At 41.6% G+C, this 27,892-nt stretch overlaps 2 protein-coding genes and 1 pseudogene across 2 annotated transcripts; 1 reads left to right on the top strand and 2 right to left on the bottom strand.

Annotated features, from left to right (window-relative positions):
• Positions 1–389: 389 nt before the first annotated feature.
• Positions 390–4,617, bottom strand: LOC136322765 (salivary lipocalin-like). The gene is made up of 7 exons (XM_066254668.1): positions 4,439–4,617; positions 3,958–4,091; positions 3,082–3,155; positions 2,272–2,382; positions 1,821–1,922; positions 1,611–1,656; positions 390–664 (listed from the first exon to the last, which is right to left on the bottom strand). Exons 1-7 carry the CDS (start codon positions 4,532–4,534, stop codon positions 655–657), a joined length of 573 nt encoding a protein of 190 aa, XP_066110765.1. The 5' UTR covers positions 4,535–4,617; the 3' UTR covers positions 390–654.
• Positions 4,618–14,513: 9,896 nt separating this feature from the next.
• Positions 14,514–21,720, top strand: LOC136322174 (synaptonemal complex protein 1 pseudogene; annotated as a pseudogene).
• Positions 21,721–23,500: 1,780 nt separating this feature from the next.
• Positions 23,501–24,400, bottom strand: ZNF883 (zinc finger protein 883). Its single transcript, XM_066254327.1, is given in 4 exon segments — positions 23,501–23,681; positions 23,683–23,958; positions 23,960–24,254; positions 24,257–24,400. Coding segments are annotated over 4 exon segments (819 nt in total). The 5' UTR covers positions 24,324–24,400.
• Between the last annotated feature and the right edge of the window lie 3,492 nt (positions 24,401–27,892).

The raw sequence follows: 27,892 nt of genomic DNA, 5'->3' as shown, positions 1-27,892 counted from the left end.
ACCAATAAAATTTTTTTAAGTGCTCACAGTAGATAAAAGTGGTGGCTGAAGAAGGTTTTCTGAGAGCATGAAGGGATGCCAACTATGTCATGGATTGGGTGGGGTAGAGAGCTGGGGTGGGGGCAGGTCTTAAACGTGGCTAGCTGGTCCCAGCCGCAGCAGCATCTAACACCCAGTACTTCCTCAAGAAAGAGAATTCTAAACCATGGCATATTGTGGGCAAGTCTCACAGTTGGCTTGCTTCATTGGATCATTAAGAAATAGGCAAATCCTGATACTGAAGGAAGACTCTGAGAAGGAAGAGGACCATTTAGGAACAGGGCCAAGGAAGCCCCCCATTCGCTGTGTCAGCCCCTTGTCGCTCACATACACAGAGATGATCACATGACTGCAAGACGAATCATTTATTGACAGGTAGAGGAAGGTCTTATTTATGACAGACTTCTCCTGGGTCTGGCAAAGAGAGGCGGAAATTTGAAGAAAACCTTTGATTCTTGGCGAGTTGATGAGTTTTTCCCAATGATTAGAAAAAATCCTGAAGATGCAGGGCTAACGCCTTCATGGATGATAGTGATGGAAACTGGCTCACACACCTTGTCACAAGATACATGAGGACCGTGGAATGAAGATCCTGGCTCCCAGGTGAGGAAGGATTCACTCAGCACTAAATAAGCAGATGACAGAGAGAACAAAGACACTCGTTAAGCACTTCCTGGGTTCCATTGAGACAAAGAGAATTTCTATTACACATAGCAAAAGTGAAGAAATAAACATCAACCTGCATTCTAACTTATTACTAAGCAGAATATGGGGAAGGAGCGCATTGAGTCAATGATTTTCTCTGACTGTTCCCATCGTACCCTCCCCTAAACTCAGTCTATGCAAAGAGAGAGGAATCAATGAAGGAACCGAGACTCGTGTCTGGTGTCATCCACATTAAAAGTTTTGAGGATATTTTGATAAATTGAGGAAGAATGTGAATAACCATAGCTACCTCTTATTAAATGCTGACTGTACAAAGCCATAGTTGCTAAGACTTCCCCATATTTCATCTGAATAGAGCCCCACAGTGAATCTGAGTTAGGAAACAGGTGAGGAAATACAGAACCGATTCTCCTGGTGAAGGACAACTGGGAGATGAGTCAGTCTGTTTCCAGAAAAGAAGTTCAGATTGTGCAGAGATCAAAGGAAGACATTATTATGACAGATTGGAGGGTGAGACCACAGCTTTGGGGCTTGGAAGATGGACAAAGCACTAATATGTATTTGAGTTTCATACTCACACCTTAGTACTCTTTTCCTATTTCAAGTTTTAAGTCTTAACAATATTGAGGAAATGTCCTCAATCACTGAGGCCTTTTCACCAGCAGGGTATCCACACAATGATTCTGTAAAATATCTATCATTTTCCTTTTAATTGCTTAGGTCGCTTGCTCTAAAGCCCACAAAAGGAGTGGGTCTCTAACCCAGGACACCCAGCTCTAAGTTTCAGGCTCACCCTGAAGGACTGCTTACCAAATGATTTTTATTGTGATCTTTGAACATAAACCCCTAATGATTTTGAAGGCAGTGATCCCTGGGCCACTGCCTCTCCATCAGACATCACCCACCTGGAGGACTGGGTCTCATGGCTCCCTCGGAGGTGGGAGCAGCGATCTGCAGAGACAGAACAGAGCACAGTCACTCTCCCACCATTTACTTCCCAGCAAGGAACCAAAGGATTTCCAGGTTAAGGTAGGGGGGACTGATTGCAGGTGTTTCTCCTCTTAAATTTCTTCATGGGAATTTAGGCAGAGTAAAGCAGAGATAGCTAAACTTACCAACATTGGTCATATCTAGTATGTTGTCCTTAGGAATTCCATGTTGTTGGCAAAGTTCTTCAAACCTTTTCTTGAGATTTGGACTCACATCTGGTGTTCGGGCTGTGGAAACAGTGACAGTCACCACTGTGTCTTGTGTGTTGGTCATTGAGGTTCTTGGTGACATGGGGACAGGTAGATGGGAAATGGGTGGCAGTGATTGATGCTTAGGCAGAAGTTAGGGATGGGCTATCACCGGTCTTGAATTTGACGTTTTGGGAATATATAATACTTGGGGCCTGAAGAGATTTATCCCACCATCACCGAGACTGAGGGATTCCCCAAGGTGAGCACCTCTCTTCAGAGGAGGACAGATGTCCCAGCATAAGAATGGGAGGATACTTTGTTTTCAGGTCTCTTTTCTCCCCCGTTTCCCCACTCCATGATGAACGTCAGAATAAATATACTCTACCATAGAGTGCCATCATTTGGAATGTTCCATCATTTGTGAAATTAATGAGATGAAAAATAAAATAGTCACTATAGACTGCTTCAATTAGGGTAATTGTAGCGAATCCAGCATCTGTGGAGGAAATGGAACACAACTCAGAACTGCTTCGGTCCATGGAAGCCAGTGGAGCCCTTTACTGGCCTCTTTCACAGAACAGATTCAAGTGCATGTCCTGGACAAGACCGAGTGATATCCAAGGCCTTGTCGGCAATTTCCGGGGCCTCATAGGTGACGTCTAAGGGTAAAATTGACTACTGACTGGAATTCTGCTCCTGGTTATTGCCCACTGATGGTAGAAGAATTCAGCCACAGAGCAACCTCACCTCTACCATCCTCTGTGAGGCTCACCCACCATCTCCGGCCAGCTCTGTGTCTCTGTCCTGTCCACAAGCCCCAGGGCCATTATACACCCAGCACTCTATCTGAACAACGTGTCGTGGCAGTAGCCACCAGAATTCATCAGGAAGTGAGCAGCAAATGAGCAGCTATCCTGACAAGTCACGTTTCGTTTTTGGTTTTTGCCCATATTCTTTTGTTTCCAGGTGGTACACGTGTCCAAATAGCCATCTTCTTCTGATGGAATTATGTGCCAGTTTTGGCTTTTATACACAAGGCTCTCCCAAGTTGAATATATTGGCTGCCGCATGGCCTCATTTGTGTTACCTTAATAAGCACTGGTGAGGAATTGATCAAGATCCTAAGGACCCTGGCGTGTAGAAAACCTCCTGCAGATGCAGTAAAATTTACAGAGATATTTTTTTGTATACTTACAGATAGCATTACATACCCCGTTCTTTCCTGTTTCGTCACAAGACACTGTATATTCAAGACATTCTCCTTCAATCCTGTAAAACAGAAAGAGCAGATGCCCAAGAGATACGGATGGGGCCGGCTCCCTCCCGTTCCACCTGTAATCCGAGTGCCTGGTTCCAATTCATTGTTACACATTTTTAGTACAAATTTGGAAGAGCTCTGATTTACCTTATTTTGTTTTTTATTTTCTATTTTACCAATGAATCAACTGCTGATACCACTGTTACTCCCTCAGCACTTCACACTCTTACTGTTCCCACAGCTCCGTGACCGGACAACTCGCTGAGTGCTCGCACCTGCTGGCCTCTCGGGTGAGTGCCCTGCACACACTGCCTCACTCTGCCCTTACAGAGACAAGAGCCGTGAAAGACAATCATTACCATCTTCTCTTACCCGAGGGAAAAGTGGGTAAAAGGAGATGAGTTCTGTCAAAGGAGATGAATTCTCATGGTCATGTAATTAGTAAGAGATGGTTTCAAGAGATAGATAGGCTATTGATTCCTAATCCTATGCTCTTAACCTGTGTTATATTGCCACACTACTCATGACTCTGACACCCCTCAATCTCTTACCTCCTCTAGTCCCATTTAAATTAATTGCTCTCACCAATTTTTATCTTTGAATCTAGAAAAAGTGGCAAGTTCCACATCTGTGTCAGATGAGTGATTCTGATTTTAGATTCAGGCCCACAATGTTAAGTGTATGTCTGCATGTGTGTGCAGATGCGGGTGTGTGTGTGTGTGTGTGTGTGTGTGTGTGTGTGTGTGTTAGTGGTCCAAGACCATATTGGGCTTCTGTTTTCCCTTTCTTAAGTAAAAAAAAAAAAATACTTACTCTACATGAAGTTTAAATGTCAGAGAGTTGTCCTGGACTTGGATATATTCCACAAAACTCCTCATGACACTATTTTCTTCTATCCTTTCCTTCACATCTGAGGCCAACATAGCAGTATACCACTCCCCTGAGAGCTGCAATAAATCAGTAAAATGGCTGGGAGAGAGGAGAAGACGGGGCATCTCATGGACACTCGTCTCCGTGAACTTGCCCGATGGGCCAGACTCTGAGTGCTGAAGACAGCATGAGAACTCAGGACAATTCACACCACGTGTGAGGCTCTTTCCACTGTCCCTCCAGTGAAAATGGAGGTTCTCAAGTGCTGTCCTCTTCCCACATAGGACAGTTGCTCTTAGACCAATGTTAAAAATCACCCCTTTCTCTAACATGTCAAAACCTCTTCCCGTCCCGTGGGGCCACCTTGCTTCAGTATCCCCACAGCCACCCCTAAGTCAGACTCCCTATGCTCCCCTGACTCTACCTTTGACACATCAAAGTTGCTTGTCACAACTTCATGGTTTCCTTCCTCCTGGGCACAGACCAGGGTCAGCCCCAGACACAGCAGCAGCAGCTTCATCTTGGGAGGGACAACACCGACCCGGCTGCAGTCACTGGGGTGAGTCTCCCTGATGGTGGCTCCGCTCCCCAGCGCCTCTGTCTTTATATTCAGTCTGGGTCCCATCTGTAGTCCCCAGGGCACCCCTTTCTCCTTCCACTCCACAAATAGTCTGTATTCATTGGTGTGAAGCCAATATTTTTCTTGTCAATCTCCTCTTTTAGATCTACTCAGTGACCTGAAATTATTTAAAACATATACTCAAAAAAAAAAATAGTGGGTGCCATGAAAGACTGCCTAGTGGAACCAGATTTAACTGTGAAATCAGAAAGCCAATCATGTGTGACAAGAATAGATTAGAACCAGGAAATGACATGTGTGAACAATTCCCGTTCCACCACTCACATGTCGTGTAGAAATAGGTGAGTCACTCCATTTAAGTAGCCTCAGAAACAAAGAAACTGTCTCTACCAAAGATAATAGTACCTATCACAAAGCATTCAAATAGGGCAAATTAGAATAGGGTTGCATAAAACAGTCTTGAAAGTATAGTGTCTAGTAGTGAGCATACAGTATTTTAATTTCTTTTCCTTTTTGTATGAAATCAACCACAATGAATGAACAAACATTTAATCACTATGTACAAATATCTTGCTATATACCATGGACCCTTAAGAGAAATGACTAGTTGGCTCAGTGGATAGAGCATTGGCCCAGTGCGCAGATGTCCCGGGATCAATCTCTGGTCAGGGCACACAAGAGAAGCAACCATCTGCTTCTCTCTGCTTCCCTCTCTCTCTTCTCTCTCTCTTCCCCTCTTGCAGCCAATGGTTCAATTAGTTCAAGCATCAGCCTGGGTGCTGAGGATAGTGCTGTTGATCCAGCATCAGCCTCAGGTGCTATAAATAGCTCAGTTCATTCAAGCATCCAGGTGGATCCCTGTTGGGGCACATACAGGACTATATCAAACTATCTCCCCTCCTCTCATTTAAAAAAAAAATATCCTTTTCTTCAAGCAACTTTCAATGCAGGCGGGAATATACTGTATATACTCAATAAAAACTTCATTCTATAAGCATACAAGCATATGAAGTAACGCAACCAAGTGGGGCCAAGTCCTGACCATTGTGGGTCAGGAAAGGGGGAAATGCTGGGGACGTGATATCATGTAGGAAGGCCTTAGGAACACAGGCTTTGGGGTCATGTAGACCTGGGCTTTGTTCCTATCTTTGTCATTTTGCACCATGAGGACAAATTTAACCTCTCAGAGCCTTAGTGTCCTCTTAATGGGGATAATCATACCTGTCTGTAGGTTGCCGTAGGGGCTCAGTGGGACGGTGTGTGTAGAACCTCAGCTAACGTCAGGTACAACTGGGCTGGTGAGATGAGAGAACTGTTCCCGGGAAGGTGCGTCTGGGGGAGGCCTTGGATGTTAGGCAGGGGGTGGAGATGCGGAGGGCATGTGGGTTCAGGTTAAATACCAGGTCACCTACCACATTAAGACTGCCTCACCCAACATCAAATATAAGACATTTTATAAGTGGCCTGTGAGAATGGTGACAGCCTGCCCGGCGGTCGAGATACAACTGTCCTAAGTCATGACCCAGTGTGTGGGTAAAGGGCTTATTGAGTCCATATATGACCAGATAATAGTCCATTTATAACCAGGCAACCTGACTGAAGCTGAGCTGCTGACTGGAAATGGACTTCATCTTTAGTCACACTCTTGATTCATTGAACAAATCCCTAATTGAGAAAGCCAGTGGGAACATTCGAGCCGCGTCATATGACACCAAGGCGTAGTCAGTGTCAAGAAGAGTAACAAGAAATAAAAGCTTGCTTGGTTCCTGAGCCAGAGTGGATATATGGACTGCTCCCCAGCATCCAGGATGATTCTACACCCTGCTGGTACTGATTCAAACCCAGTTCTAAAATACCCACTCCCGCCGGAGAGCTCGGTTGGTTAGAGCGTCATCCTGCTCACAGAGGTTGCCTGTTTGGTCCTCTGCTGGGGCAGGCACATCCAGGAACAGACTGATGTACCTCTCTCTCTCTCTGCCTCTCTCAAATCAATACATAAATTAACAAAATATATATCCGCTCCCTGCACTGATGAAAGGTTGCTTGAAGCTAACAATATCTCATCTGTGTCAGCTGCATCTTTGGGAAGGCAGATGCAGATGGAGAGACAGATTGAAGAGTGGGAAGGGCTTATTGAGGAGGCAACCCTTGTCAAAGGAAACAGGAGGAAGCAGGATTAGGGAAAGGGAGTGGCCAGACGAAGACGTAGATCTGACAAAGCCTCGGTCAGCCCTGTGGGGAGCTCTGGAGCCTGATAGAAGAGTCCTGAGTCAGGCAGACATGGAGAGGACATTGTAGGACAGCCCTGCTCAGTCATGGGCTCCGCACATCCCATGAAGACCAGAACCTCAGCTCAAGAGTTAAGGCAAATCTGCCCGAGTTAACAGCGGAGGCTACAGCTAACGACACTCTTCTCTGCTGGCCCATGAGCCTTTTCTTGAAGGGGGGAATGTGAACAATAATTCTCCATGTCTCCACACCATGCTGCTACCCAGAAATTGGGAGTCTCCTTAACAGAGGTCTAGAATTCTCTTTCTATGTGGAGTGGAGGCAGGGCTGGAAGCAGAACCCCTTTCCTTCTTTTTAGTTTTCCATTTCTACCACAACACAAGGTTCCCTGTAGGTAAGAAAACCAAGAATCGCAGTGATTGTTGCCTCCAGATCCACTCATTAAAATTCAGTAAGTGCTTATGTATCTGTGGTCCCTGGTTTCCTGAAGGGCCATCCGGACTCTCAGATCACATCATTTAGGACTGATTTATTCCAATGAGGGTGACACCACCAAGCTTGGGGAGTTTGGACAGTGGGAAGAATAGTTGTAAGTCTTGAACCGGGAACCTTGGGGGAAGGATCAGGAAAGCCCATAGATAAAAATGACCCATGCCATCATTTTGACATAGGCTAGACCTAGTTTAAAAAAAAAAAAAAGTGAGAAAATCCATCTTGTACCATCAGTGTGAGGATCTGATGCAATCACTTATGTAAAGAGCTTGGCACAGTGCCTGGCATAGAGTATGTAGTCAATTGATGGAAGCCAATTTTATTTTTATCAACCTAGTCATTCAATAAATAGTCATTGTTGACTTACTATGTCCGAACACTGAGTACATTGCTGATCAAATAGCGCCAATCCCCGGCCTTACTGAGTTTCTGTAGTAGTATATATTTTTTTAACCTTCACATTCCACATCCTACAAGTTCAGGAGCAGGACATGAAGAAAAAGACCAAACAGGCACCGTTCCTGCCATCGTAGCCCCTACAAAACCCCCTAATTCCTTTCTTCCTTAGTTCATGCTGCAATCCTGCCTGGAAGGCCCTTCCTCTCTGTCTGTAGAAATTTACTTTTCCTTCAAGGCCCAGCTCAAGATTTCCCTTTCTTTGATTCACCAAGCCTCCACTGGACATCCTGCAAGCACTTAGAGCAGTCAGTTGGTTCATGCTAATGTCAAAATGTAATCCTCACAGTTAAAAACAAAAACATATAACTCACATACAACAATATAAGGAGCATGTGTCAAAGATTTAATTAACAGGATTGAAAGACCCAGGAAAATGATAGCCACTCCAAAGGAAGATATGAGAAGCTGATCTATATATACATAGTCAGTGAAAGAAAAAATGCTGGAATAAAATTGCTAAGTTAGACCCGAAGTGATCAACATCCTATGGGCCAACAGAGCCACAATCTTTGTGGTTAGCCCCTCGATGGGATAGAAATCACTTACATATTTACTACACCAAAATACTCTGCAGCTTTTCAGTTTTTCAACTGAATCTCAAACGTCACAGAGTCTGGCCTCTAAGCAGTGGCGAGTGGTAAGGGAAACAGTCACACTTGCCAGCAGGACCAGACGGCCCTTAGAGAGAGCACTCGTCTGACATTGACAGGACACGTTCTTAGCTTTTCTCAATTTCTGCATAATTTTTAAAATCTCTCATTTCTATGGTTGCACACACAGGGAAAGTAATAGTGAAAAGGTAAATTGTGAGGTTCAAATTCTGTCCCCATTTAACCTCCATGAGCCTGTTTTCTCAGAAGGTTGCTGCAAAGACACCAGGAAGATGTTTAGAAAGTGCTAGAATGCAATAGGTTCCCAATAAATATTACTGCTTTCACTCTCTTCCTATCTCCTTTGGAGACTAGAGACCATGTTTTGTGTTTCTTGTTCTCCCCGCCTCCCCGCCCCAGCCAGGTTCTAGTAGGATGCCTGAGCTCTGTGTAGTAACTTTTCAGTAAGTCTCTGATTGTTTTCTGTATGTCTTGCCCGTGACTTAGGCAGGTTCCTCCCCTTCTCTGGGCCTTAATTTAGCCATTTAGCCATTGATAAAAATGAGAAGGTGCAATGGTTCTTAACTATGGGCAGCACTGGTCCACAGGCAGGTTTTGGAAATGGGGAAGAGGGTGTGGCATTTTGTGTTTTTGCAGGAACTAGAGAGGACTTTTGACAGTTGGTAGCCAGCATCCAGAGATGATAGCCCTTCTGCAGTGCCTACGTCAGCCCCCCACAAGGTGGAACTGTTCTATTCAACACAGCCATAGCACACTCCTTTGGGAATCACTGAATGATCTCTGTAGAGCTTCTCGAATTTCACCTTCTGAGGTGATCATCAATTTTGATGTTAGCATTCAGGTCTTATTTAGAATGCAAACAAAATTGCAATTATTTTTTGTATTGTATATCTGAAACAGATTATTAAAATTTTATGCTTTAAAAGTGTCTTCAAATACATTGTTTACAAATCTAGCATCATACATTTTGTGTACTATAAAACAACTACATAAACAGTTTTGTACAATTAGAAATACCAACTTGTGTGACATTCCATGTTAAAGGACTCATGTTCAGCTCAAGTGCATGTGGCGTAGACCATTTAATCATGTTTTAGAGAGTGTTTTTATTCAGTAAAGTTTCAATTTAGTATGTAGAACAATAAAGGATAGAAGGGACTGGTCAAATGCTGATTAAAAAGTCCAGTAAAATGAGGACACACACACAGACATAATATATATTGATATATATACATACACACATATATATATATTATCCAAAAGATAACCTGTGAAATTAGAAAGACCAGTTCCTATGTGGTAACAGGGCCAGCAGCCTCCCCAAGATCTCTGTAACTGTCTGTGCTTGAATCTGTTCCAGTTCATTTACAGAAGAAGGGGAAGAATTCGTTAACTTCATTTTCCATCAGCAGCTTGGGACGCAGCTGAAGCCGGCTGAAGTTGGCCAAGGGAAAGAAAGACCAATTTGTCCTAGCGGAGAGAACCAGAAGCAAGCAGACGTGAAGCTAAGCTCGGTTTCGCCCCCTGGTGGCCATCCAGAGAGTTGCGCTGCATCCCATAGCCACACGGCCGCCGCCGGCCAGACCCGCTGGCATCGCATCTTTCCCCTTTTCTTCCTCCCTCCATTGTGAGAGTTCTGTGGTTAGGAGTACTAGATGGTTCCTTATTGTATATATTGTGGTTGTCACATATATACATCCAAATGTAATCTGCAACTACTAGCTGAAGAGTCTCAGCAAAGTACAGAACTAGTACACATTCTGGTCCCCTTTTAGAAATGGGCAATCTTTTATTTTGCAGATTTGATCAATGTGGCCATGCTATCTATTGGCTCTAATCTTTATCTTGTTGATTTCCATTCACAGTGCAATCTATTATCTACACAATCCAACACAAACTTATAAAAATGAAAATGGGGTCATTACGCTCCACTGCTCAAAATCTCCGCCGGCTTCCCACCACGCCGAGGAAACCACCTAAACTGCTTGCGATGTTCAGTCGCCAAACCTAATGTCATGCCCTAGCCTGCTCCCTCGGACACTTGCTTATGTTCCCTGAACATGTCGAGCTGGTTTCCATCTCACGATGTTTACAATTGCTAGTCCCTCTTCCAAAGCCGTGTTTCTCCTCCGTCTCTGCAAGGCTGTTCTCCCCAAATTCTTCAGCCTGTTTGTTCCTGTGCTTTTTTATTGTCTGTCTCCCTGAATAGAACAGAAACTCCACAAGGAATGGAGAGATTGTGTCTGAGTCCTTAGTGCACATAACAGGAACTAAATGAGCAAGTGTCAAAATAATGAATAAAGGAATGTTAAGACACTGGCTATGTGACATGCCAGACAAAAGTCCCGCTTTAACTGTTTCATGCCAAAATGTTTAAATTTTTTCATTTTATTTTCTAAGAGCAAGCCAAGAACAGTGGAGAAATAAAACAATATTCATTCCTGCTGTGATTCTAGATAATAACCTAGATCACACCAGTGGCAAATCACTTTGGACACTGGGTAGCCATTGGTTATATTTTTACAAATATTTCAGCATTTGCTCGATTGACCATTTTGCCAACTGTTCTCAAAAGAGGAAAATAGGCCATCAAAGGCCTCGGAAAACTGCATATCAAAATTAATCAGCATGAACACATTCTCCCTCAAATGGCTCAGACTGTAGTCGCTGGGCATGCAGTATGTTCTGTCCGTGTGAGGGTCATCACAGCCACCTTGCCCAGTGTGTGTTGGCAGGAAAGCATAACAGAGAGAGACCCTCGGGATTCCCCTCATTTTCCTGTTTTACATGCACTGACTTTCCTAAGCCTGGTGCCCTCTGGACGGGATCTTTGCATTATGTCCCTTGTCCTTGATGCCCAGCGCCTACCTGTTCCCCCCTGCTTTGACCTTACCAACTAACCAAAATAGCAAAACAAAACCAATCAGCCAGTGGAGAATCAGCTCCCCAGTGGGCCACGTGCCAGCAGTGGACACTCACAGGACACCCCAGAGCCTACAGCCTACCCAGAGCTTTTTCTAGGACACCCACTATGTGAAAAACAGGAGCATCACGCTAGTAGCCGATTCTCCCTCTGCTCACCAGGCAGGCAGGAGGCACCCCGACCTGCAGCGCCTGATTGCTAAGCAGCAGGGATCCATCTGTAAATTGACAGTTAATTGCACAGGGCTGTGCATATTCTTCCAAGCAAGGCTAGTTTCACGGGAGCGCAACCACCACAGTCAAACAGCCCAGAGCTCAAATGGGCTCTGCTTGGTTTAATGCTTTGCTGTTCCTTGAAATTTTTTTTTTTTTTTTTTTTTTTTTTTTTTTTTATATATATTTCTGAAGCTGGAAACAGGGAGAGACAGTCAGACAGACTCCCGCATGCGCCCGACCGGGATCCACTCGGCACGCCCACCATGGGGCGACGCTCTGCCCACCAGGGGCGATGCTCTGCCCATCCTGGGCGTTGCCATGTTGCGACCAGAGCCACTCTAGCGCCTGGGGCGGAGGCCACAGAGCCATCCCCAGCGCCCGGGCCATCTTTGCTCCAATGGAGCCTTGGCTGCGGGAGGGGAAGAGAGAGACAGAGAGGAAGGCGCGGCGGAGGGGTGGAGAAGCAAATGGGTGCTTCCCCTGTGTGCCCTGGCCGGGAATCGAACCCGGGTCCTCCGCACGCTAGGCCGACGCTCTACCGCTGAGCCAACCGGCCAAGGCCCCTTGAAATTTTTAATGATTTTATTTTTACGCTTGTTTTGTAAGCAAAATGGGATGAAAGAGTGGAGCATGTGCATGAGAAGAGGATATACATACAATATCCATGTCTGCCATTCCTTGCCATCCATTTACATATAATGTTCACAATGTCTCATGAACGCAGAATTGCAATGGACCCTCACTCACTGTGTTGGAATTTAGTGGGTCTCAAAAAACATAAGTGTTATATCTACAACTGAGTAAGTGGGGGTGCTCACAGCCCCAAGAGGCCATGCTTTCTGTTTGAGCCAGACACTCGCTTTCCAACTCAGAAAGAAGCAATGGCATTGTGAGAAACGCAAATGATCCAGGAACAAGAGGCCATGCTTTCTGTTTGAACCAGACACTCACTTTCCAACTCAGAAAGAAGCAATGGCATTGTGAGAAACGCAAGTGATCCAGGAACCATGGTGTGTTCTCTACTGAGTTACTTCCCTGCATTTATTCATGCTGAAAACTATAACGCAACACAGAAGGAAACTATAAAGCAACACAGAATTCCTTTTCCTCCCAGTCCTTACCCAACAGGAATCTGAAGGAAGAGTGTTGGTAGAACGTGCTAATTAATATCGAGAAGTGAAATAAAATGCGAGTTTGTTGGGTTTTGTTTTTGTTGTTTTTTTACAGAGACAGAGAGTCAGAGAGAGGGATAGACAGGGACAGACAGACAGGAACAGAGAGAGATGAGAAGCATCAATCATCAGTTTTTCATTGCGCATTGCGACACCTTAGTTGTTCATTGATTGCTTTCTCATATGTGCCTTGACTGCGGGCCTTCAGCAGACTGAGTAACCCCTTGCTCGAGCCAGTGACCTTGGGGCCAAGCTGGTAAGCTTTGCTCAAACCAGATGAGCCCGCGCTCAAGCTGGCGACCTCAGAGTCTCAAGGCACGAGTTTGTTTTATGCCACATTCCTACCTTTCTGCTAGAACAAGATACACGTGTATCAGTGAATTACAAAACACAACTTGTTTCATTTTGGTTATCGTACATCTAAGTTAAATGCTGTTATGTTGTGCTTAAAGCTGACATTGCACAATATAAAGATGAAAAGTAATATTTATGCTAATATAAATTTTCCTTTCATTAGAATAGCATTCAATAGAAAAGAAAAAACACTAAGACCACAGGAGAAGGGAGGAAAAACACATTTTTGTATCTTTCAAAGCACCTTTTTCCTAATTTTTGAACAAGGATGCCCACATTTTCATTTTGCATTGAGCCACACAAATTATGTCGCCAGCCCTGCTTCTGAGACCCAGTCTCTGCCATTTTTCATTTGTCTTTTTGCTTCTCTCTCTCTCTCTCTCTCTCTCTCTCTTGATTAGGTTAGCTAATGGTTATATAATTGCTTTTTAAGTTTTTCCTAAAATAAGAATTTCTATTTATATTTTAGTTCTACTGCCTTTTTATCTTTATTACCTTTCTTTCATTTTACTTTAATTTTTTATCAGCGTTTTGATTTGCCAATTTAAGTAATTTATTTTCCCCCATTCTAATCGACACAACCTAGAATCAAAATCCTGCCTCCTTCATCTACCGCCAGGCCCACAGAGATCTCCCTGGCTGCAGGTCCCATGCTAAAAGTGAGAGGTGAAAACTTGATTCACCAGTCAACGCTTGCAGAAAGTCAAGGTCTTGGGATGTTGCAGCTGAGGCTGGTGGCCGCTGGGCGGAGAAAGAGCACCCGGGAGTGAGGCCATTGTTGGCTTTGGGTATCTTTGGACACCTGGTCTAATTACTTCTCCAGACTTCCACAGAGAGATAAGCCACCCACTCATTCTTTTCCGTCCCCCTCTTTCACAGGGCATTCGTCAAGTCCTAGCAGCAGGCCAAAGAGGCCAGTCAAGAAACATCCTGCAGGTGCTGTGAACATAATGGAGCAGGAACCCAACCAAAGGGAGAGGAAAGGACAAAGCGGATCCCATCAGTCAGGAGCACAAGATGCATGCAGAGGGCCCCTGCCCTGCTCAGCTTTAGAGAGAGAGAGAGTTGCAAGGAGAGCAAGTTGCCTCGAAGGCTGAGCACACAGTGGCGGGACTGCAGGAGGTGGCACTGGCCTGACCGCTGACCGCCTACCTGGCCCGGGTGAAGGCAATCAAGGCCTGCTGCACAGGCACCCACTGGAGCTAGGAATGGGCAGTGAGAGCCTGGTCATAGTGGAGATTGCAAGAAAATTAGAAAGTACTCAGGTCAGTTATGTGACAATGAGGATATATCAAAATTTGTGGGATGCAAGCAAATGCAGTGTTTAGAGGAAAACATAGTTTTCGATACTTTTTTCTGAAAAGAGAATAGTCTAAAGCCAATGACCTATAACATTTCGCCCTGTAAGTCTTGTAGAAGAGCAAAGTAAACTCAAGGTAAATAGAGGAGGCGGGTGCCATCAGCATGGCCTCCAGCACTCCCTTGCTTTGGCCCCCTCGTGCCCCTCGGTGTCAGGGTGCTGGCCGGGGCACATCCTCTTTCCAGGTGCTGATGCAGGAGCCTCTGGCTGTGGATGGGCCCATGGAAGCTGGTGGGTCAGAGGGGATCCTGCTTGGGTGCCCTGAGATAGTTCCTTTAAAGCCCTAGCCCCACAAGGTGGTGGTTTCCACTAATAGGAAACTTCAATCTGGACTGTTTTCACTTTGGAAAGGAGTAAGATCGAGCACCAGAAGCAGCCCCTGAGCCCTCCTTCTCCAATTTCTCTTAGAGCTGTTAAAAAAATTATTAAAGACAATACACAAACTTTATTTAATACTTCATGGAACACATTCACAGAACTACAAAATGTTGCAGAAGGCAAGAAGCTTTTATAGGATAAAGAATAGAAGACTCGGAAGAGACGAATAGAAACCATCTGATTGTCTGGGGTCAGAGTTCACCTCCCCCCCAGTTATCTCCTTTTGTGCCTGCTCATCTATTGACATGAAGGACTAAACACCAGCCTGTAGTCATAGCTTCACATTCCTGTTACAGGACACAGGACCTCTTGTCTAGCACAGCCTAAGTTTGTGGGGGAAAAGGACAAGAGGGACTCTGGGACTGATGGTGAGAGCAGCTATTCTATGTTGCCCTTAGTTTGGATCCAGGTAGAATAGTGATTAGGGCTTCCGAGATCATAGAAAATGTATATTGGTCTCTGCTCTTGGTTCCTGGCACAGAGCTCCTGAACCTCTTGTAATGTCCTAAGTGATAAGAGCACTGGTACCCTCTTTTGTTCTAATATTTGTCTTTGACCCTGATCTCTGACACAGGGCTCTAACACCCTTGTAAATTATTTGTGATAAGAGCATTAAAAGTATCTTTTATGTTAATGAGGTGACTCTGGATGGGCTCCTGAATGACTCCTCTATGGGGGCTGGTCACAAGATCAAGCCACGATTAGAAGTTTAGAATTCTCAGCCCTTACCCTCATTTTCCAGAGAGGAGAGAGGGGCTGGAAATTAAGTAAATTTATCATGCCTATGTGAGGAAGCTTCCATAAAATCCTCATAGTGTGGGTTTGGAGAGCTTCTGGGTTGGTGAGCACATCTACACCAGGAAGGTGACACACAGGTATAGAAGCTCTTGTGTTCAGGGGCCTCCTAAACCTTGCTCTGTGTAGCTCTTTATCTGGATAGCCTTCTGTATCCCCCTGTCACATCCTTTGATAAACTGGTTAACATAAATAAGTGTTTCTCTGTTCTGGGAGCCTCTCTAGCAAATTAATAGAAACTGAGGAGTTATGAAACCCTCTGGTTTGTAGTCAAATTGAACAGAAGTTGTTGGTAACCTGGGGACTTGCTTGTAATGCAAGAGGTCCATACCCAGAAAATTGACCTGGTGTTGTTGTGAGATCTCAAAGTAACCACGAGGACAAGGAGGACCAGATGGAGCAGACATAGCCTTTATTACTTACATACAGGGACAACACTGGTGATGGTCTGTTGGTGAAAAGTTCCACACCCCACTAGGTGGGGTTGCAGCCTAAATAGATAAGCCCTGGGCAAGAGTTTCAAGTGAAACTCTTTGCCTCTGTGCAAGCAAACAGGTGAACAGGGGACAGAGGGAAGGGTACATGGCATTCTGTGTTGTCCCTCCTTGATACATATCTGGTGACTCAGTTCCATTGTTCTTAGTAAAATCTTACAGTTCTACTACCCTCTATCCCATGCAGTCAGGATCCATGACCATGGTGCCATGTGGCTGGGGAAGGGGAAGGGCCATGTCCGGCATCGACCCTACACTACTTGTTTGGCATCTGAAGTGGGGTAGAAGCAGTCTTGTAGTTCTGAGCCCTTACCCTGTGGGATCTGATGCTATCTCTCAATTAATGATGCAGCCTGAGTCACTGCAGACAGTGAAGGCAAACCCATAAGCAGGTTAGCTGTCAATTCCAGTGAGGACAAATCGCCACTTCTTCTAGGGTGGAAACTGCCCATTATAATCAACTTGCTATAATTGGCTGCCTGATCTCTTCATCACACAGATACTTAGTCTCTACTGCTTAAGTTCCAGGCATTCAGCAGCAACATTAGCTAGATCACCCTTGTTGAGACCATGCATTGGACCCTTCAGGTAGCACTGTCACATCTCCATCCCTACAAGCATGGCTTCTAAAGTCATGAGCCTATTGCACAAGCACTGACATGGAAAAGCAGAGCCCACCAGACATTTCCTCGTTGAGTCATCTTGTAAAATACATCTGGCTGTTGAGTACTTCTTTTGCAAAGGATTCTTTCTGAGACACAAAAATTTACAATCTGTGCACAATTCCACACACATGCCTCTTGCTCAGACTTCCTTGTCTACCACTTACCAATCTTAATCCTTTCAGGCCTCGGGCCAACCAGCCAAGCCATTTGCCACTGCTCAGGGATCCTTGTCAAACCTCACCTCAGACCACCTCTTCCTATAAAGGGGATGACCAAGGATAATATTACAATTTATTCCTACTATTCAAAGATGTTTTTCTTCTCAGCTACAAACACAATACAGGGATAGAGATTAAGAACAGATGAAAATAATCATTTGTGTTTAATTACATAAGGCCATTTTTTTAGCATTAATATTTCTATGGATGTTCTTTTTGTTTAATAAAAGAAGTGAAGTTTTTAAGAAGTTCTGTTATTTCTATTTCTACCATAACTCACTTTACATTCCTAACATTCGCCAAAATACACTATTTCTAATACCATATTTAACCTCTGACAAAGGAAACCATAGGTATTACATCCTAGATACATGTAATAATAATTCATATCTATAAAGGATCTTTCATTTACTCATTCTCACTTAATCCTCATCATGTAACCTATGCATAGTTTTTATGGGGTGGCTGACATTTATTAACCAAACTGAACAACTTGAACTTCATTTGTAAAATAGGGATAATTTTGCCAGTATTGCAGGGATTCTGTGTTAATATAAAAATGAGAATGGAAAAGCATAGCACAGTGCTGAAGGAAAATTCATTTCCCTTTCCTTGGATCTCTGGTTTCTTCAACAACAGAACATTTACCGCCTGAGGATCAGATGCACTCCAGTGGCTGCTGTGGAGGACATAAAGGTGATGCCATCAAGGAGCTGGTTATTTTTTTCTCCAAAAAATGTTACATAAGCGTTACCTTGGGTTTTCAGAGTGTAATGTTGAGTCCCTTTGCCTCCTTGTTCTCTCTGCCTAGAATGCCCTTAATCTTCATTCTCTGCTTACCCTTCACAAGTCAAACAATACATCATCTCCTCCAGGAAGTCCTCCATGTCCCTGTCCAAGCCACACTCAACCCAGAGTGGACTGGGCCTGTGTGATGCCATTGCATTACCCTCCTCAACATTCCTAGGACACTACGTTTTCTGTTTACGTGTTTGTTTTCTCCACAGATTTTTAACTTGACAGCTGGAGCACAAGAAGTGTTTGTTTAGTGAATGACCTACCTATTTAGCATCTATTTAGTTCTGGAGGATAAGCCCATGAATTTGGTAAGTTAGAGTTTTCAGGAGATTTGGTAAACTGATTTTAGTATTCAGGAGTGATCACAAATCTCACAATTCTCATGTAGATTTAATCAAATTTAAAGGCTTGTATACTCTCTCACTAACACTATTGAATTCTTTTATAGGAAGCTTGCTATTTTAAGTCCATGAAGAGCTTTTTGGAATTAGTTGTGGATCTCCATCACATAATAAAATGTAATGTTCCAACACCTAGAAATCTATGTGTGATTCCAAATGAGTCTCTCGCATCGGCAGTTTAGCACGCATGCTTACACATGGATCTCACGTATGCAGCTGAGATCTATCCCCTACAGCAGTGGTCCCCAAACCCCCAGGCCATGGACCGGTACCAGTTCACAGAGAAAGAATAAATAACTTACATTATTTCCATTTTATTTATATTTAAGTCTGAACGATGTTTTATTTTTTTAAAAATGACCAGATTCCCCCCACTGCGCCTGCCGGCTGCACAAGCAGAGCAGTTTCCAGCCTTTTCGGAAGTTCGGAGGCCAAAGCTCTCATTGGTTCTCTTTGGGGCCCTCCTGGGTGGCAGGTGGCGGTTCTTGTGGACTTTCAAGGTCATCCTGACTGCCAGAGAAAATGGAAAAGCAGAAGCCTTTTAAGTTGTTTGTCCCACCGAGATTGGGTAGCAGTCAGGTGTCTGCGGTGAAACCCCAGACGTTGGGAGGAGAGGCTAATTTTTTCAAGAACTTCAACAAAGAATTTCAACAAATTAAAGATGATACTGCTTTTCCATTTGCAATAACTAACCTCTCCAAAAATGACAGAAATACTAACTCAGATGCTGCTTTACAAAAAGTTAACTTTTTGCCCATGCTTGAACAGGTTGATAATTCTGACAGTTGTCACTACCAGGAAGGACTAAAAGACTCTGATTTTGAGAAATCAGAGCCAATGAGCAGACTATATTCAAAATTGTATAATGAGGCTGGAAAGATTAAGTGGAAAGTGAATGTAGAATCTGAGCTGAAGCAGAAAGAAAATAAGTTGCAAGAAAACAGAAAGATAATTGAAGCACAGCGGAAAGCCATTCAGAAACTACAGTTTGAAAATGAAAAAGTAAGTTTGAAATTAGAAGAAGGACTTCAAAAAAATAAAGATTTAATAAAAGAGAATAACGCTACAAGGCATTTATGCAATTTACTGAAAGAAACCTGAACCAGATCTACAGAGAAGACAAAGAAATATGAACATGAACGGGAAGAAACTAGGCAAGTTCATATGGATCTAAATAGTAACGTTGAGAAAATGATAACGGCTTTTGAAGAACTTCGTGTGTAAGCTGAGAATTCCAGGCTAGAAATGTGTTTTAAATTAAAGGAAGATTATGAAAAAAATCCAACACCTTGAAAAGAATACAAGCAGGAAGTAAATGACAATGAAAAGCAGGTATCGCTGCTATTGCTCCAAAACACTGAGAAAGAAAATAAAATAAAAGAGTTAACATTGCTGCTAAAGAAATCCAGAGATAAAGTTAATCAATTAGAAGGAAAAATAAAATTACAGAATGAAAACTTAAAAGGAGTCAAAGGAGAAGCAGGATCATCCGACATCAGAACTAGAAGACTGCAAAATGTCTTTGCAAAGAAGTGTGAGTGCTCAAAAGGTAGTTTAGAGGAAGATTTGCAGATAGCGACAAAAAAAATATACCAGCTCACTGAAGAAAAAGAAGCTCAAATGGAAGAATTTAATAAAGCTAAAGCTGCTCAATCATTTGTGGTTACTGATCTTAATACTACTATCTGCAACTTGAAAGAATTACTAACTACAGAACATCAGAGACTGGAAAAAGTGAAGATCAATTGAAAATACTTACCATGGAGCTTCAGGAGAAATCAAGTGAACTGGAAGAGATGACTAAGCTTAAAACTAACCAAGAAGTAGAACTTGAAGAATTGAAGAAAATCTTAGCAGAAAAGCAAAAGCTTTTAGATGAAAAGAAACACTTTGAGAAGACTGTTGAAAAATTAAAAGGAACAGAGCAAGAACTAATGAACTTCTCCAAACCGGACAGAAAAAAGTATATGATTTGGAAACACAATTAACTTGCCATTGTGACAAGTGAACAGCAGTATCCAAAACAGGTTACAGAACTGAAAACTGAGCTTGAAAATGAGAAGCTTAAGAATACTGAACTAACTACAAGCTACAACAGGCTTTCACTGGAGAACAAAGAACTAGCACAAGAAACAAGTGAAATGAACTCAGAATTCAATAAACAGCAAGAAGATATTAATAATAACAAGAAGGAAGAAAAAGGATGTTGAAGCAAATAGAAAATCTAGAAGAAACAGAAACACAATTAAGGAATGAGCTGGAATCTGTGAGAGAAGAACTAAAGCAAAAGAAAATGAAGTTAAATGTACATTGGACAAGAGTGAGGGAAATGTTCGAAACACTGAATGTGAAGTATTGAAAAAAGATAAACAAATGAAGATATTAGAAAACAAGTGTAACAATTTAAAGAAACAAGTTGAAAATAAAATCAAGACTATTGAAGAACTCCAACAGGAGAATAAGGCCTTAAAAAAAAGGGTACAGCAGAAAGCAAGCAACTGAATGTTTATGAGATAAAGGTCAGTAAATTAGAGTTAGAACTAGAAGGTGCAAACAAAAATTTAAAGAAATGTCTGACAGCTATCAAAAAGAAATTGAGGATAAGAAGGTATCAGAAAATCTTTTAGGAGAGGCTGAGAAAGCAAAAGTAATAGCTGATGATGCTGTAAGATTACAGAAATAAATTGATATACGATGTCAACATAAAATAGCTGAAATGGTTGCACGTATGGAAAAACATAAACATCAGTATGATAAAATCATTGAAGAAAGAGACTCAGAATTAGGACTTTGTAAGAATAGAGAACAAGAACAGTCATCAATGAAAGCATCTTTGGAGATTGAATTATCCAACTTCAAAACTGAACTTTCATCTACTAGGAAACAACTTGATATAGAAAGAGAAGAAAAAGAAAACCTCAAAAGACAGACAAAAGAAAACACAGTTACTCTCAAAGAAAAAAGTGACAAGAAAACACAGACATCTTTTCTGGAAACACTTGAAACTAGTTATTGGAAATTTGATTCTAAAGCAGCTCCTTTACAAAATATATCTCAAAACTTCACATCAGCTGATCACAGCAAACCCAAAGATAAAAAGGGCTACTTGTGGACATCTGCCAAAAGTACTTTCTCTACACCACTACCAAAGGCATGTACTGTGAAGACACCAACAAAACTAAAAACTCAACAAAGAGAAAACAAGAATGTACCTATTGAACAAAATACTAAAAAGAGAAAAATGGTCTTTGAGTTTGATATTAATTCAGATAGTTCAGAATCTACTGATCTCTTGAGCATGGTTACGGAGGAAGAGACATTGAAAAACCTAAGCAAGAATAATTATTCAACAACTTCTCATTTTTGTGTCAGAACACCGGAAAAGACCCCTTCATCTCTAACAACCCCTGGATCTGCACGGAAGTTTGGAGCTATGAGGAAAATGCGGGATGACCGTTGGGCTGTAATTGCTAAAGTGGATAGAAAAAAAAAACTAAAGGAAGCAGAAAGTCTATTTGTATCATTTAAGCAAACCAATGTGATTCAGGATGCTAATAAGTAAAATTTATAGTTAATTTTTTTCTCACTTTATAATGAGTCAAACTTTTCTGAAATTGAGTCCTTTTGATATTTGCATAAATTGTTTCTTTATATTTTTATATTTTGTTCTAAAAGTGAAATAACCACGTTATCTGAAAACTTATAATTGTATTTGGAAAATTAGATGATTGTATTTTGTTTTTACCTTTTCTTGTATTCATGAAAACTGTTTTGACTTAAATTTTCAAATCCTAAAGTTAGCTGTTGAACTCTAGGAACAGATTATTAAGATTTACTCTTAGTTCTTTACTATTAAAATATTTTGGATGCTTCCAAAAAAAAAAAATGACCAGATTCCCTGTTACATCCGTCTAAGACGCACTCTTGACACTTGTCTCAGTCACATGATACATTTATCCGTCCCACCCCAAAGGCCAGTCCGTGAAAATATTTTTTGACATTAAACTGGTCCGTGGCCCAAAAAAGGTTGGGGACCAGTGCCCTACAGTTTTTCCTCCTCTCTGCCATTTTTTTTTCTAATGGGGTGACATCAATAAATCAGGATACATATATTCAAAGATAACAAGTCCAGGTTATCTTGTCGTTCAATTATGTTGCATACCCATCACCCAAAGTCAGATTGTCCTCTGTCACCTTCTATCTTGTTTTCTTTGTGCCCCTCCCCCTCCCCAATTCCCCCCTCCCCCCGTAACCACCACACTCTTATCAATGTCTCTTAGTTTCACTTTTATGTCCCACCTACGTATGGAATAATGCAGTTCCTGGTTTTTTCTGATTTACTTATTTCGCTTCGTATCATGTTATCAAGATCCCACCATTTTTAACAGCTTCATTAATCAGCCTATAAGTTAATCAGCTTGAACATTCCCTTCAGAGATAATTAGTTGAGGTTTTCTTTATATGCACATACATAGTCCATTTAAAAATATTTCATGAATACTGGGAAATAATGCATACCCTATTTCCCCATGTATAAGACACTTTTTAAAAAAAAATGGAGTTTAAAAACTGGGTGTGTCTTATACAGTGGTTGTAGGGGGGTTTTTACTTATATTTCCTGCTTTTTCACACTTGTTTTGCGCTCATTGTTGAAGACAGTGATTCAACATGAGACATAGGTGAGGACAAGCTAGTGGATGGGAGTTCTGACAGTGATGAGTTCTATAAATTTTATGATAAGATTTGAGTTCAATAACTTTATGTAATACATTTTTTTTCTAATTTCAGGCCCCAAAATGAAGGTGTGTCTTATACATGGGGAAATAAGGCATTATATCTGTGTATTTATGGCTAATAATCGAATTTCTCAGCTTTTAAAATTCAAACCCTCTGTAAGTTTAACAGTGAAAAATAACATGTGAATTACTAAAAAAATAAGATCATGTATACAATAAATAATTTTTATCACCCCAATATAATTTTTGTATACCTGAAATGGATTTTACTATAATCAAATATATACTTTTGTAATAAATTACCTCTGAAAATAAATTTTTAAATATGTGTTAAAAAAAAACTTCAGTTTTGGAGATGAATATTTCCATTTTAAGTTCTCTCAATGATAACACTTTTCAGATTAATTGCAAGAACAGCATTTCTTTTCAGTACAAATATTATATTGAATGAAAGAGTATTCTGTCCAAAGAAACTTCCTGGAATTTCTTTCCACTGTGAGTGCTCAGGTGTAAGTGATGATCTATGGCTACAGGCTTCCCTGCATTCATTACTCAGATAGGGTTTCATTTCTGAAATCAGTTCCCTGATGTCGGATTAAAGATGTGCTATGACAAAAAGACATCACTACAATGATTACACTGATAAGGTTTCTCCCCAGTATGTGTTCACTTATGTTTATTAAGGGCTGCTCTTAAACTGAAGGATTTCCCACATTCAGTACATTGGTAGGGTTTCTCTCCTGTATGAGTTCTCTGATGTCAAATTAGTGATGTTTTATAGCAAAAGTTTTTGACATTCATTACATTGATAGGGTTTCTCACCAGAATGAATTTTTAAATGTTCAGTAAGGTGTGTGCTTCTGCTAAAGGTTTTTCCACATTCCTTACAGACATAAGGTTTCTCCCCAGTATGAGTTCTCTGGTGTTGAGTAAGATGTGCACTCCAGTTGAAGGCTTTGCCACACTCATTACATTCATAGGGTCTCTCTCCAGTATGAATTCTCTGATGTTGAACGAAGGCCAGGGTGTGGCTGAAGGCTTTTCCACATTCATTGCATTCATGTTTTTTCTCCTGTGTGAGTTCTCTGATGTCAAGTAAGTGATGTGCTGCGGCAAAAAACTTTCTGACAATCCTTATACTGGTAGGATTTCTCCCCAGAATGAATTCCCTGATGTTCAATAAGATGTGAGCTCTGGCTAAAGGTTTTCCCACATTCAATACATGCATATGGTTTCTTTCCAGTACGAGTTCTGTGATGTTGAGTAAGGGCTAAAATATGGCTAAAAGCTTTCCCACATTCACTGCATTCATAAGGTTTCTCTCCAGTATGCATTCTTTGATGTTGAATAAGATTAGTTTCCGGCTAAAGGCTATACCACATAGTTTACATTCATGTTTTTCCCTCATATGAATTTTCTCAGATTCCATTACAACTGAACGATGGCCTTACATGCAAATTGCTCCTAGTAAGTAAGGTTTTGGATATAAATGCATCCTTTCTGATATCTAACAAACTACTTTTCATTTATAAATTGACTTTTAAACAATCAATTGATGCAAACTTATGCTTTAAGCTCCTACCATTTGTATTTTCATTATGAAGTCTTTATCTTTTAGAAACTATCAGTTGTTTAAAAAGGTTTGAGCTCAGATTAAATATGTCCCCCAAATTATATTCATGACCTTTCTCTGGAATTAAGTTTCCTTGTAATTTTGTTTTACTGGTGTTTCTCACACTGGTTATTAAATTCCAGTTCTTCTGATGTGAACTTTTAGGTATTATCATTGAAAATTTTCTAAATTTTCTAGTGTCATGCCATGACACTACTTGTATTTTGAAAGCTGTCTGCTTTAAAGTTGCTCCTTTGATTTGGGATATAGGATCTGGAATTGTGCAGAAGACAGTATCTCTTTTGTGTGAAATACAAAAGGAGAAAAAAACTCACTCATCAAATACAGAAAAAAATATAATAAAAATAAACCAGTGATATAAGAAAAAGATTATACAGTGCAAGTCCTGAGTAATATGTAAGTTTAAAGAAGGAAATGATTACTATAGATAAGCATGGAGAAAAAAATAGCAACACTGAGACAAAATGCAAAGTATTTTTCCAACAATAAAAGGAAAACAATCCATTAAAAATGAGCAAGTGACTGGAAGAAACATTTCTCCAAAGATGATATGCAAATAGACAATAAGCACATGAAAAGATGCTCAACCTTATTAGTCATTAGAGAAATGCAAATCAATACCACAATAAGATACTACGTTAACATCTAATAGGATGATTATAATCAACAAAATGGAAAAGGCAAATGTAGGTGAGGATGTGGAGAAATCGGAGCCCTCATCTATGCTGGTAGGAATGTAAAATAGAACGGCTGCTGTGCTAAAAGCCTTGGCAGTTCCTCCAAAAGTTAAACATAGAATTACCATATGACCCAGTGATTCCACTCCTAGGTAACTACTCAAAAGATCTGAAAAAAAGGTATTCACATACTTGTATGCCAATGTTCACAGCCAAAAGGTAGAAACAACCCAACTGTTCATCAGCAGATGAATGTATACACAAAGTGCAGTATGTCCGCATAATGGGACATTATTTCACTATAAAAAGGAATGAAGTTCTGATACATGCTACATGGACAAACCTTGAATATATGCGAGGTGAAATAAGTAAGACACAAAAGGACAAATATTGTGTGACTCCATTATATACAATATCTAAACAGGCAAATTCAGAATCAGAAACTGGTTTTGATGTTACCAGGAGCTGTGAGTGGAAGGAAAGATGGGACATTATTGCTCGATGGGTACAGAGTTTCCATTTGGGGTGATAAAAAATTTGGAAAGAGATAGTGGTGATGGATACACAAATTATAAATTAATACCACTTAAAAATGGTTAAAATGGCAAATTTTATTATATATATTTTACCACAAAAAATTCTAGTTGCTCAAGTTAAGTTCAAGATATCTATTATAGCCTGACCAGGTGGTGGCGCAGTGGATAGAGCGTTGGACTGGGATGCAGAAGAACCCAGGTTCAAGACCCCGAGGTCGCCAGCTTGAGCACGGGCTCATCTGGTTTGAGCAAAAGCTCACCAGCTTGGACCCAAGGTTGCTGGCTCAAGTAAGGGGTTACTCAGTCTGCTGAAGGCCCACGGTCAAGGAACATATGAGAAAGCAATCAGTGAACAACTAAGGTGTCACAATGAAAGACTGATGATTGATGCTTCTCATCTCTCTCTGTTCCTGTCTGTCTGTCCCTATCTATCTCTCTGTCTCTGTAAAAAAATAAAAATTTAAAATATATATTATAGTATATTATAGCAGATATCCAAGTGGCAATAATAAGTAGGCAATTGGACTTCAGTGGGATGACAGCTACTCAGAAGAAAAACCAAGAAGCATGGAATTTAAGCTGAGAATAGAGAGAAGTTAAGAAGTGGAAAGAGGCCCTGGCCGGTTGGTTCAGTGGTAGAGCATCGGCCTGGTGTGCAGGAGTCCCGGGTTTGATTCCCGGCCAGGGCACACAGGAGAAGCGCCCATCTGCTTCTCCACCCCTCCCCCTCTCCTTCCTCTCTGTCTCTCTCTTCCCCTCCCACAGCCGAGGCTCCATTGGAGCAAAGATGGCCCGGGCGCTGGGGATGGCTCCTTGGCCTCTGCCCCAGGCGCTAGAATGGCTCTGGTCACAGCAGAGCGATGCCCCGGAGGGGCAGAGCATCGCCCCCTGGTGGGCAGAGCGTCGCCCCCTGGTGGGCGTGCCAGGTGGATCCCGGTCGGGCACATGCGGGAGTCTGTTTGACTGTCTCTCCCCATTTCCAGTTTCAGAAAAATACAAAAAAAAAAAAAAAGAAGTGGAAAGGGGTATAATAGTGAAAAAATGGAGGAACAATGGACTAGAGGTCTGAATGGAACTGAAGAATTGCTAGAAGCAAGGTACTACAGTAAATGAGCTAGAAACAAAAAAAAAAAATGACCAGAGAATTTAATGTTTGGAGGTGGTGCAGTTATTGGTAATTATAAATCTAATATATGACTAGGAGCATTAGTGGCTAAATTGGAGGAGAGGAAAATAATTTCTGGAAATGAGGAGGTACATTGGTACCATGGTACTGTGATATTGTGATTTATAATAAATATATACTTGGTTTTCATCCTGGTTGCTGGCATAGGCCTCTTAAAACCCTTGGAAGTTCCTCTGATAAAACAGATAAAGGTGTCTTTTCTCATGCTAATAAAGTGACTTTAGAAAGCACCTAAGGGTGGTGGCTGGTTGCTAGTGGTATACAAACCATTAATAGAAGATTGGAACTTTCATTCCCACTCCTTGATTTCCAGGGAGGGGAGTGGGGCTAAAGGGTGAATCAATGAACAATGTTCTGATCAATCATGCCTATGTAATGAAGCCTCCATAAAGACCCAAGAGGAGGGGCTTCAGAGAGCTTCCAGCCTCGTGAATGAGAATGCGTCCACATACTATATGCGAGGCCCCAACTCCCTGAGGACAGAGCTCCTTTGTACTGACCTCACCATATGTATCTCTTCACCTAGCTAGTTGAAGTATATCTTTTAATATTCTTTGTAATAAACTGGTAATCTAGCAAATAACCTGGTTTCCTGAGTCCTGTGAACAGCTCTAGCAAATTAAATGAAACCAAAGGAGGGGGTGGCTTACAGCCAGTCAGTCAGAAACACCTGGACTTGCAATTGGCATTTGTCCAGGCAGGGGCACAATCTTGTGGGACTGAGTGCCTAATCCAGGGGTATCAACCTTTTTATACCTACCGCCCACTTCTGTATCTCTGTTAGTAGTAAAATTTTCTAACCAACCACCAGTTCCACAGTAATGGTGATTTATAAAGTAGGGAAGTAATTTTACTTTATAAAATTCATAAAGCAGAGTTACAGCAAGTTAAAGCATATAATAATAATTACTTACCAAGTACTTTATGTCGGATTTTCGCTAAGTTTGGCAGAATAAATCTTTATAA

The sequence above is a fragment of the Saccopteryx bilineata genome, chromosome 2 (genome assembly GCF_036850765.1).
Source record: "Saccopteryx bilineata isolate mSacBil1 chromosome 2, mSacBil1_pri_phased_curated, whole genome shotgun sequence".
Taxonomy (NCBI): Eukaryota; Metazoa; Chordata; class Mammalia; order Chiroptera; family Emballonuridae; genus Saccopteryx; species Saccopteryx bilineata.
The sequence above is the reverse complement of the archived record's forward strand: the minus strand, read 5'-3'. Positions and strand labels throughout refer to the sequence as shown.